Source organism: Littorina saxatilis, linkage group LG2, assembly GCF_037325665.1.
Source record: "Littorina saxatilis isolate snail1 linkage group LG2, US_GU_Lsax_2.0, whole genome shotgun sequence".
Lineage (NCBI taxonomy): Eukaryota > Metazoa > Mollusca > Gastropoda > Littorinimorpha > Littorinidae > Littorina > Littorina saxatilis.
The window spans coordinates 30,110,068-30,122,886 of record NC_090246.1 but is presented as its reverse complement, the minus strand read 5'-3'; the positions used below and the strand labels follow the sequence as shown (position 1 = coordinate 30,122,886).

The window sequence follows — 12,819 nt, the reverse complement described above, 5'->3', positions numbered from 1 at the left end:
TGTGACTGTACAGGAGCCGGAACGGATAGACGGCTAATGTTCCAAAATCTAGATTTCAAAACAAAAACAATCTGTGCGTGTTGTTTTTTATAGTCTCATTACTGATGATGTTACGTGTCCGTGTTGTGTGTCTGCTTGCATTGTTGGGACCATGGATATTAATTTTACCGACGGCAGTGACTGTCTCTCTCTCTCTCTCTCTCTCTCTCTCTCTCTCTCTCTCTCTCTCTCTCTGTCTCTCTCTGTCTCTCTCTGTCTCTCTCTCTGTCTCTCTCTCTCTCTCTCTCTCTCTGTGCCAACGTGCAATGCCTTGTTCTTGTTGTTTTGGTTGGTTCGTTGCCAGCCATATAAAGTTCAGGGTCGATTTAGTGTTTTGTTGTCCAATATTTGTATGGTACCTTCTAAAAGCCGACGTAGTTGTGCAAGAACTAATAATAAGTATTGCTTTGAGTTCGAACTTTTTTTAATTGTTTTTTTTATTGTAGTCAGATCCAATGACATTTGATTATCATAATGATCACTGCTCATTGTACTGTTAATTGATGTTCCTCTTTATTCTCTGTTGCAGAGCAATGAAGCACTAAACAAGCCTCAGTCATCCAGATCTGTAAGTATCCAATGATAATAACCTCTCTGTCTCACAATCTAGTCGTCATGAACCTATAGTCAATGAAGAATATAGGTGAATAAATACACGGAAAACAAATAAAATGGTAAAACAAAACCTGTTTATTATAATCGCGGGCTTTTTGCAAGTCTGTGAAGGATCTTTTGAAGAGACGTTGACAACAATTATTCCGGATTCAGTTGAGCGGATTTTCTTCACCAGCGGCAAAATAAGTGCTCGGCACCGCCTTTTGAAAAAACATCAAAAGAACCCCGAATGGAAAAGTCCATGATAATCCACAGTAGCCTAACTGAGAATAAAACATGAAAGAGACCTGTGGAAAGAAATTAAACCCTGCACTCTTAGCAACCTTTGAGACTGACCCTCAGATGCATGATTTAATCCCAGTTTGGTCGTTAGAATTCACATATTTTTGAATGAAGTATATAATATGCGTCTGCTCTCAGATCTGTTTCACTCTGCACACATTGTGCAATGGCTGCATTTCTCATTGTCTCCGCTCCGTGCTTTTGATTGGACCCTTGCTGCGGAGCTGTTGCGTATGATGGCCGCCGTTGTTGTTTTGTGTCTGTGATCTATACTCCCTCCGTGCACTCGCTCTGATTACATCTGTGCTGGTATTAATTTGATTCCATGGTGTTTGTGGTACTACGCATTTTGTTCCCTGTGTTTGTGTTGGTGGTGTGTTTTGATATATTTGATGATGGAGGCTGCGGTTGGTTGGTTCGAATAACAATATTGGAGAGTATGATTAGAACATTGTGTGGGCTGGAAAAGAGAGAGAGAGAGAGAGAGAGGGAGAGAGAGAGAGAGAGAGAGAGAGAGAGAGAGAGAGAGAGAGAGAGAGAGATACAGAGACAGAGACAGAGAGAGAGACAGAGAGAGAGAGATTCACAATGGTTGGTTGTAAATTTGCGCTGGATATATGCATGTTCGTACGGCATTTGTAGGTCTAATTTAAGCAATACTTTCCTCAATCATCGTTGTAAAACAGTGCAAGAACATACATATTAGTAACATCAGAAGCTTCAATATGTTCATGATCGTCCTATTTAAATTATGAGCATTGTAATTGAGACTGCACAGGGCCATGGCACAAACAAATGACAAATTATATGAGAATAAGAGATGCAGGGTGCAAAATTCCCCCTTCATTAACAAAACCACTACCACCACGCCACACCACTCCCTACAGCAAACCAACCATCGTGTGTTGTGTGTGTGTGTGTGTGTGTGTGTGTCATAATGCAGTTTTTGATTTTTATATTCACGAAACACATTTTCAACCCCCGGTCCTTGAAAGCATCTCTTTGAATCGCAGGCAGGTTTCAGATTATCAAGACGTATTTGTAAATGTGGCTTAAATCAAAATGGCACTGACATATTTTTGCTTCGCTTGGAGGAGAGCATTCCTGCAAATAGGTCTTGACAGTATTCTGGTCTGGAATCGGATCTAGAGTGTAGGAAGAATAAGGTTGTTGATAAATGGACGTGACAGCCATGCTCTTTTGTCAGTGAAGCGTGGCGCCGGTGTTCGTCTTTTGAAAAGACCAGGTGTTAGCACAGAGAATTAATTATTGTCAGTGATGACTTAAAATAGAATGTCATAAAGCTGCCGCATTCAGTAAAATATTTGCATCGGTTCTATCACACAAACACACAAAAAGAACGTGAGAAACTGACACACACACAAGGAAAGGAAAAAGAACAAGAAGAAGAAACACAAGAGAAGCAGCAGAAAACAAGAATGCTCACAAACAACCAGATTATACAGCTTTCCCATGCAACACATCAGAAAACAAGAATGCTCACAAACAACCAGATTATACAGCTTTCCCATGCAACACAGCAGAAAACAAGAATGCTCACAAACAACCAGATTATACAGCTTTCCCATGCAACACATCAGAAAACAAGAATGCTCACAAACAACCAGATTATACAGCTTTCCCATGCAACACAGCAGAAAACAAGAATGCTCACAAACAACCAGATTATACAGCTTTCCCATGCAACACATCAGAAAACAAGAATGCTCACAAACAACCAGATTATACAGCTTTCCCATGCAACACATCAGAAAACAAGAATGCTCACAAACAACCAGATTATACAGCTTTCCCATGCAACACATCAGAAAACAAGAATGCTCACAAACAACCAGATTATACAGCTTTCCCATGCAACACATCAGAAAACAAGAATGCTCACAAACAACCAGATTATACAGCTTTCCCATGCAACACATCAGAAAACAAGAATGCTCACAAACAACCAGATTATACAGCTTTCCCATGCAACACATCTTGTTTTCTGCTGCTTCTCTTGTGTTTCTTCTTGTCGTTCTTTTCCCTTTCCTTGTGTGTGTGTCAGTTTCTCACTTTCTTTTTGTGTGGTTGTGTAATAGAACCAATGCAAATATTTTACTGAATGCGGCAGCTTTATGCCATTCTATTTTAAGTCATCACAAAAGACTGTTCTTTGGTGAAACATTCATTTGTGAAACTATTTAACTGGGAAGACTGTTTAAATGAAATCAGATCACAATGATAACTTATTGCATTAACTCCTCCTCCTCCTCCTCGCCATTGCCTTGATCCCATTTCTTCCCGACATTTAGCGGAGGTGGCTTATAAAGGTATAATTGTACGTTTAACTCACCCCCCCCCCCCCACCCCTCATTTGTGCTGATATCAATTGACACATGAAAATTGGCAAGCAGAATTCTCGTAAAAATAATGTTCATTATTTTTTTCTCCAAGACTGGTGAAATCAAGGTCATGAACAGAGACACGTGAAGATTGACATGTATGATTCTCGCCACCTTCCTTAGAACGCTATCAGTTTAATATTTTATTTTATTTAAGGTCTGTTCTGATATCAAGGTTGTAAACAGAACTAAAGCCTTTAGATTGACATGTAACAATAACATTACGATCTTCCTCAAGAACGATAATCAGCGAAACGTGTTTTGTTTGTTTAAAAACAAAAAAATGTTGAATAAAATCTGCACTGACATTCACGTTTCAAAAAGAACATAAAACTGAACATTAACACGTATAACTAACACTATATTCCCCTGAAGTTTTTTGTAGTTTTATTTTAGGTTTTTTTAATTTACATTTTTTTAATCTGAACTGATATCAAGGTCACATGCAATGCTAGTGAAACAGAACACACCCCCGGAAGAATGATTGACATGTATAATTCTCAGCCACCCTTCCTCCATAGAACCCAAGCTAATCAGAGGTGTCACCAGCCCTGTGCAGCTAATGGAAAGATAACACTTTCGGGTTGCACGTGTTGCTTCTTTAGTCTCGGTGACAGTGACGCTCTGCGGGGAATGAGCTTCCTGTTATCCTTTTATTAGGCGCTTGTCAATCTGATCAAGAGCTGACCATTCTGATCAAGAGTGTTGTTTTTCCGTGGTGCATTATTTGCTAGGCCGGATGGATTTTAATAGAAAGAAAAAAATGTGTGTTATTGTGAATGATAATGCGGAAATCTAGTGGCATATTTTCTGTTTAAGAGCCTGTGTAATATTTTGAGGAAACAGCGTCACTCTGTTGTAAATGGAAGTAAGGGCAATGCTTTTATCTATTTTTAATTCTATGTATGCCATATTTTCATAAATGATCCAAAACATATCGATGATTACAAAAAAAATGTGGAGGCGTACATTGCGAAATACTTTCGGAACATGTGAAATTCATGCCTACTTAATACACTTCGTAGCGGTATGACCAATGTGTTCTTTGTTTTTCAATGTGAAAGTGTAACCAACGAACCAAAGCCGCTGTGACAATAAAGGGTAAATGTCGCTATGGTTGAAAGCAAAACCTTTAAACAAACACTTTTAAACAAGCAGAAAGGAACCTGTTCTATTTGTGACCCTACACCACGAAATGAGTCGCATGTCACCTCGCGCGGTTCTGCGCTAGGCTTAATGTAAGTCCGGGAAGTGTTTGGTAACAGTGTGAGGGTCACCTCAGTCACAGGCTTATAACTCTTTTCTAAAACGGGTTTCACCACTAGATAGAGCATAAAAAACTCTTTAGGAAAATGTAAAAATATGAAAATCATGCAAAGGTGACAATCATGCGACTCATTCCGTGGTGGAGGGTCACATTTTAGCCTGAAAAACTAACACCGAATGCGCGGTGACACATAAAGAAACGCAGACACCTTTTCACACCCCGCTCCTATAATTGATTATTTTTGCTCCACGCTTCTGATTAAACTTTTAGCTCCTGCACGCAGCAGGGCGTCACCGGAACCTCTCTCACCTGTAATTGAAAGAGATACCAGAGAGGAAAAGGGGAGAGGCAGGGGGAGAGTGAGACAAAGAGAGAGAGAGAGAAGGCGAAGGCGAATTTTTATTGCATCAAACACAATGTGTTTGTACAAGGGGGAGAAAATAATTTGCAGGTGAACAAAGTGGACTTGACCGTCCGGAAGCAAGGCAACTTAAGAGAGAGAGAGAGAGAGAGAGAGAGAGAGAGAGAGAGAGAGAGAGAGAGAGAGAGAGAGGAGGGAGGGAGGGAGGGAGGGAGGGAGGGAGGGAGAGAGAGAGAGAGAGAGAGAGCGAGCGAGCGAGCGAGCGAGAAACAGAGAGAGAGAGAGAGAGAGAGAGCGAGCGAGAGAGAAACAGAGAGAGAGAGAGAGAGAGAAACAGAGAGAGAGAGAGAGAGAGAGGGGGGCGGGGGGGGGGGGGGGTAGCGTGTCACTTTGAAGTCCTCGGAACGTTGTGTTGCATGTCTTAGATGTTGAAATCGATTCCAGCCAGCGTTGCTTTGAAGGTAGATTATGCATGCAGCGGTCTTCGTTAGCAATTCACGGCGTTGATGAAGCGTGACTCAGCGTAAGGTTAACGAAGAAGAGAAAAAAGAAGGGTGTTTACCTGTGCGGGAAGGGAATAGAATACCGGAAGATTTTTGCACTCACAGGTATAGAGTGGATCGAGCGGGACTTTTTAAAGGTTGTTTAAAGCGAGGAAAAAGTGTAAGGTATGCGATGATGTTTCCTTATTCCGCATATTTACTTGTAGCCTCTCGATCACCAGCCAAGCACCTCTGAGAGAGAGAGAGAGAGAGAGAGAGAGAGAGAGAGAGAGAGAGAGAGAGAGAGAGACAGAGAGAGAGAGAGAGAGAGACCCTCTCTCTCTCTCTCTCTCTCTCTCTCTCTCTCTCTCTCCCTCCCTCTCTCTTCCCTAACTGTTAGCTATTACAATTATAACACACACACACACACACACACACACACACACACACAAACACACACACACCAGTGAGGATACATCAGATAAGCATACCCGGTTTATACAAAGCCACTGGTGTAGAGCATTGATGGCGAATGAAGTTTGTCCGATTACTACCAGCAGCAATTAGGCTACCGATCGTTACGGGTATATTAGTTTATTGCCAGGGGATCCAGTGTATGTGAACAACTGAACATAGTTGTTAGTGTGTTTGTTGCCCGAACATTCTGCGTGACACTGACACTCTATCTCTCAGGACAGTATGTTGCAGTAATAACTTGCACTGAGTGGGTGCTTATTGTCTTACAAGGCTCGACCACACACTTGATGACTGTTCGTCGTTAGAAGTTTGCATGAATATAGTTTAAGTTTTTGGATGTTGATAGTGTATAGCGATTCGGTATGCAAAACAGAAACTAAAGCATACTCCCATCAGCGAGACAAACGAAATAGTCAGCATTGCATCTCTTAACAATGTTGTTGTTGTTGTTGTTGTTGTTGTTGTTGTTGTTGTTGTTGTTGTTGTTGTTGTTGTTGTTGTTGTTGTTGTTGTTAACTGACGACATGGTCTGCTTGCCTTACTTTTTTATCGCTCTGTATTCCACAAAGCATCATTTGAATCGTAATTTTCCTTTTATCCCTATTTGGTAGTTAATGCGGCAGTACTGAAAGCCTTATTTATAGCAGAAATTGACCGACTTCTTCAGTAAAACTACACCGTCAAGTACACAAAGAATAACCTGCTCTCTCGTGAATCAAAGGCTGCACCTTTTCACATTTAGCTGCATGTAATTCCAGATAAGTTTCCAGGTGACATATTTCCGTGGTTCATTACCTTCGCTGTTTTCATCCCACCCAGTCGTTTACCGACGCTCACATTCCCACGTTTATGAAAGAGGATTGAGATTTTAGTGAGCGATAAACGATTTCTGCTGGAAAGAAAACAGATTGACTAAAGCGTCTGTAACCTGACTCAAAACTAATCAAATGTGTATGACCGTGTGCCTGGCCCATTTACTTTTTTTATAAAGTCACACCCACACCTACACACGCACGCACCCACGCACGCACGCGCACACACACACACACACACACACACACACACACATGTGCGCGCACGTACGTTACCACCTGTCAAGGCACCCACTCACCGAATTCCGAATTATAGACACCCACGCAACGTACCTCCCCAAAACATGACAAGATAAACAGATAGCACTTTTGAAAGGTCCTGCCACTTGACGAATTGATCTTAATAACTCGAGGCAAGTTTGGTCGTGGAGCCAAGTTGAAGTTAGGTGTTGGTACTCACTCAACCATGTGATTCAGTGTTTGATAGTACATGTATCTTTATATCAGTCAGATAATCGAGCTTACTGAGCTTGTATTGGAGAAGTGGTTTGGATTTAGAACACAACGCTACTTCTCTGTAAATGTGTTGGTCCCTCTCAGGTAATTGATAACGCGTAAAGCTTGAGATGGCCGTATTTGATACAGTCTACTGGGAACAGTTATGTTAAACAAAATAGTAAACACATGTAAAACATTGTCGTCCCCCAAAATATCACATTCACATTGCCGATCAATCACTAAACGATTCTGAAATGAACTAATGATCATGTTGTAGTGCAGCAGCTAGTGCCGTTGACTTTTGAAAATGTTCAGATGATTCAGTATATTATAGTATACAACTCTCCTGTGTTCACTTTCAAGTGAATAACTATCGTTCTGATATCATTTTAAAGTGAAGCTAAAGAAACCTGGTATCGGCACTGCTGTGCATCTCCTATGATCTCAATGGTATCAAGGCACGGGTCATAGAGATCAATTTAGATCTAGATCTATTTCCGGTCACACTATTTTCCTTCCACCATTCCTCGATGGAAAAGAGTTCGTGTTGTTTTTGTTTTAATTTTTGTCTTTGTCGTTGATCATTGTATACACAAATTACACAAACGTCATCTTGTGAGGGACCAAAAAATATTGAAACTCTCGGATGATTTTTGTGTGTGGTATCAACCTCGACCTACGGTCTCGGTTGATACCACAAAAAAATCATCCTCGAGTTTCAATATTTTTCGGTCCCTCACTCGATGACGTTGTGTAATCTCTATGTCTCACGCCTAGCATGTGGACAAACTCTAAAGAAGGAGCCATGAAAAATATCTTTTGCGGAAGGCTGTGTGTTTCATGGGCCGATGATTGCCACATGCTGAGATTGACGGGCATGTCGCAAGTAGAAGTTCCTGCTTCTCATGCTAATATCATGTAAATTACGTACTTGCATATTATTTGCTACTGTATCGTAGGCGCGGTCATTCGCACTTTGCTATTGGTATCTGTGGCCAACAGTACTACTGAACGCAACATTTCTATGAGAACGACGAAAGCAAGCATGTCGCTGGCGAAATAAAGACAATTGTGTAAAGTCTTAATATAACAAAAATCGGAAGTAGGGTACTGGTCTAGTTTGTGTTCAGTATGCTTCTTACTTAGTTTCCTTCGTCAGAAAAGAAGCACTGATCGAAGTACAGGGTAATTTCCTTGTACGTACACAAGATTTTCAAGATACCTCGATAGTTTGTTCTCTTTTTTTTTGTTTTTTGGGGGTTTTTTTGCACTGAGAGTGTAAAGGTGTTTGTTTCGTGATTGTATTCAAAGTGACGTCCGACGAAAAGAGACTATCCTCACCAGGCGTGTTGTTGCCTTCCTTTTAATGCCTTTTTCCAAGCGAAAGAGTTTGTGATACACAAAACTGAAAATGGTCTTTAGTCAAACGAGTATTGTGTACATGCCTGTATAGAAAACGTCGCTTATTCTATGCGTATAAATAGCTTCTTTTGGTATACACAAACGTAAGGTAGGGACAACTGAATAGTATGTGGTGTAAAACGTTTAACCTTCGCTTGTCTGTATAACAAAGCGACGTACAATATACTTATACACACATATATGGACACTATTTTTTTTTACACAAGCAAAGATTCAACTCTCTTTTTCTTCTACTCAAGAAACGGTGTTGAGGCAAAATTGCACCCCTTTTAGCAAGTGACCAAGATTTAAATGTGAATGGTGTTGCCACATGGAGAGTGCACAGCATGACTCACGAATAAAGCATCGATAACGACACTGTACTAAGACAGTGAAAAGTGAACGGATTGAAGTATTCTAGCACCCGCTGACCTCTTCTGCAAAGGCGATCGTAAATGTTTATTATAGTTGTATAGTTTTGGGTCATCATTTGGAATGCCAGTATGGACACGTGGCTTTTTTTTCTTTTTTTTTTTTGCTCCTTCAGCTATACGCTGATATTTGGTCTTTCCTCTATGCAACAAAAGAGTAGTCATAGTGCAGCTCCTTTTCTTCTTCTATCGTTTGTTTAGACAGATGTGTGCAAATTGCAGCCAAAAATCCGTACATTATACACAATGTTGTACAATTTGTGAACATTTGAAGATCAGCGAGAAATAAGGCACAGGTGTGACAACAGTGTTTCTTTCAGGCGTCTGTGTGGGAGAAATAGCATCGTAACATGGTGCAGATGCAATGCAGAGTAACTGCATTTTTCTTTGTTGAACGAGTTTCCCTAGACCTCGAAATCTGGTTACACGACTGTTTGATGACTTTTTCTGTCGAAAAGTTACAAATGCAGACTTCTCCCTGTGGCTAGGCGGGGGTTTGTGATCATTATGGTAGGCGATGAAAGGAGAGAGCGATTGTGCATTCGTCCGTGAGCCCATTATGTATGTGTGAGGATTGTGTGTGTGTGTGTGTGTAGGGGGGGGGGGTAGACTGCGAATCCCGAAATCAAATCTGTTTGACAGTTTTACCTCAGGTGCAATGCAGGCACGCTGCATTCCCTCCCCCCTCCTCCCCCCACCCCGCCCCCGATCCCTCCACGTAAGCCGCAAGTGCTTGAGATGTTATGCATATTGTAGCAAGGAAGGTCCCCGAAACCTTTTTCCCCACCAGCGCATGCAAAGGCGATCCACTTGAACTTGAAGACACACAGACCCCGCGTGTGTGAATGTAGACTCTCCTCCATTCTGTATTTAGACTGGTAAAGGGAAAGTTTGCCGTACCGTCATATTCCTTTCTGCTGATATGTACACACATGGCGGACGTTTCCATGTGTCGTTTATCGTCAGGTATTTTGCTCCTGTTTCGGGGGGTAGTTGTTTGCTTTGGAGGGTTGGTTATATTTGGATTCGGATAAGTAAGATGGACCCTGTTCTTTTTTGGTGTGTGATACGAGTTTAATTACGTACGCATTCCATGAATTTCTGTACTTGTGTATTCGTCGCAGAGAGAAAAAGAAAGAAAGAAAGAATAAATAAATTATGTTTACCCAAGCGTGTATAATTATTTTAAATGTGGCCGTTTCTGTTTAGCTTTTAATGCATGCCTTTCGGAAACAGGTACTCCACCAACATTTTTGTTTTATTTTGTACTAGTCTTATTCTTTTACCTTACTGCAGATTAAAAACACACACACACAAAAGAACAAGTTGGAACTTGTGGATTTTACAGGCATTCAAAAATGTGCATACGCCCTAAAATGTTTGTCCTTCAGTCCCTATTTATTTGCATTATAATCGCCCAGTGCCATATATCGCCTTTATTTTATTTTGCCCTTGTCAACAAAGAATACAAGCAATGCAGGCGGAGGCTATACTACTCGATCTTTTCCCGCTCAAATTTCACATGCGCTCGCTGGAAATAACTTGCTTTTGACTCGCACGATTTATTTATACAGCACGTTAGTTTGCCCCTTGTTATGGTTTTGATTCGTATAATGTGAATTTATCTTCGCCGTTCGTTTTTGGAGCCTCTAATAATCTCTTTTCTCCAGGTCTACCAGTCCAAGTTGTAACCGAATGCAGTGTTTGTTCATACCTGCAGTGACATGTGAAAAGTGTTTGCAAACGCCAGTCGGTCCACCCCCGCCTTGCGTGGTTGTAATTCATGTTACTGCACCAGCCGGTGTTCTGACAAAAAAGTGGCCTATGAGAATTCCTGTACATGTCTCCTTTAAAAGTATGTTTGTCAGGTTTTTGTCACCTCAGCTTTAATTGACGTTAAACGTGTGGGCGGGAGAAAAGGCTTAGTGACTTATTACTTTGTTTTTCCTCCTCTCTTTCTCAGGAACGAAAACACATCCACGGCGTATACTCATTTTTTTCTTGAAATTCATTTTTGTGTCTGGAGAGACATTCCACTGCCATGCAAACAAATACTTGCAGAAGTCCGGTATTTGTCCTCCACCCCAAGCTTTGCTTGACTGGAGTCTGTGTCACAGTGACTCGAGACTCAAAGATTGGTCCATGTGTGTTGTCATTTTCAGCATGCAATTTTTTCAGGGACATAATTATCCAGCTTTCTAAAAATAAAAAAAAAAGGGGGATCAAACCCACAGAAAATATATTCTTTCGCGTAAGTTAGTTTGTGTTGCTGGAGTCATATTCGACATATCTGCTTTTTTCAAGAATGTAGAGAGCATTGTGGTCTCATCGATCTCTGGTTTGACCCAGCCACACAGCAAGGTCATAGCGACACGAGATTAGGCTTAGACGTGGGTAGCCGGCACCAAGTTATCTAATAAGGAGAGGCTTATGCACTGAATAATCGGATTAAACTGAAAAGGGACATTCCTGTATTATGTTACACTGACACGTGTAGAAGCTAGATATTCGTACCCGGACTCCCCCCCTCCCCCCCCCCCCCCTCCCCCCCCCCCCCCCCCCGCTCGCTGTCTCTCTCTGTGTCTGTGTGTGTCTCTGTCTCGCTCTCTCTTTCTCGCTCTCTCTTTCTCGCTCTCTCTCTCTCTCTCTCTCTCTCTCTATGCACCCTCACCCCCTACCTCTCTCTATGAGCAAAAAACGCTGCTGTGTGTGTGTGTGTGTGTGTGTCTGTGTGTCTGTGTGTCTGTGTGTCTGTGTGACCGAACATTAACAAAGTGCTCAAGACAAACCTATTAGACCACTAATGCAGTTCAATTTTCGGTCAAATAAGAGATGAGCTCGTTTGTGGCGCCTTTTGAGGACGGTTCAAACAACACACGAGACTTGAATGAACGATGAGTGATGATGAAAGTAGACGATATCATTGTTATCTAGACCTTTTTGTGTGCCACATGCCCAAACTAACACACAGTTAAAGATTATTATAATTATTTTCCGTCTTTTACGTGTTTCTGTGTGTTTAAAAGAGTTGATATATTCTCGGCTGTATTCTTTCTTTTGCATGAACCGATCCTAAAAATACTTGACGTGTGTTTTGTGTTTGTGTATTTGCAGGTCGGACATCACACATCATCATCATCACAGGGGTCACGTGGCATCATGTCCAGCTTCAGGGACATGCTCAACAGGTAAGCAGTCTCAAATTGATTCATTTACCTATCGGACCCCCCCCCCCCCCCGGCCATCCGATGTACCTCTCAGGAAAAAAAATAATAATATGTGGACTTGTTAAGCTCTTCCCCCAACTCCCTTAGTTTATTTGGTCTTCTAAAACTATTTCAAATTATGAAAATGTGTAATTTTGATTCCCAGTTGCAAGGAAAGACCAAAAATGACCTCACAAATGCAAAATTTTCTCGGCTTCTGGGAGGTTTTGCCCCCCCCCCCCCCCCGGACCCCTGCCTTCAGTTGGACCCCCCCACCCCTCAAACGAACTTGGTCCGGCCCTGTATCCACCACCCCAAACTGCACACACTCGATCACACACGTAACAAAAATCTATTTCCCCATCACCATTTCTCTACCCTCTCCACCGTCCTATCTCTCTCTCTCTCCCCCCCCTCTCACCCGTCCACTCTCTCCCCTCTTATCTTCCCTCACGACCGATTTAGTGTCTCAAACGACATTTAAGGCTGCCATATTCGTAGCGTTCATTAATTAATTCATATTGTTTACATGTGCCAATAATGTTA

General features: G+C 41.7%; 1 protein-coding gene across 19 annotated transcripts in view; it reads left to right on the top strand.

Moving 5' to 3' along the window:
- Positions 1-12,819, top strand: part of LOC138958726 (tensin-3-like) — a 321,810-nt gene that overhangs the window by 247,493 nt on the left and 61,498 nt on the right. For all 19 annotated transcript variants that reach the window (XM_070329989.1, XM_070329990.1, XM_070329992.1 and 16 more), the window contains 2 exons: positions 569-607; positions 12,182-12,255. In XM_070329989.1, coding sequence (XP_070186090.1) covers positions 569-607; positions 12,182-12,255 — 113 coding nt within the window. The remainder of the gene's footprint in view (positions 1-568; positions 608-12,181; positions 12,256-12,819) is intronic.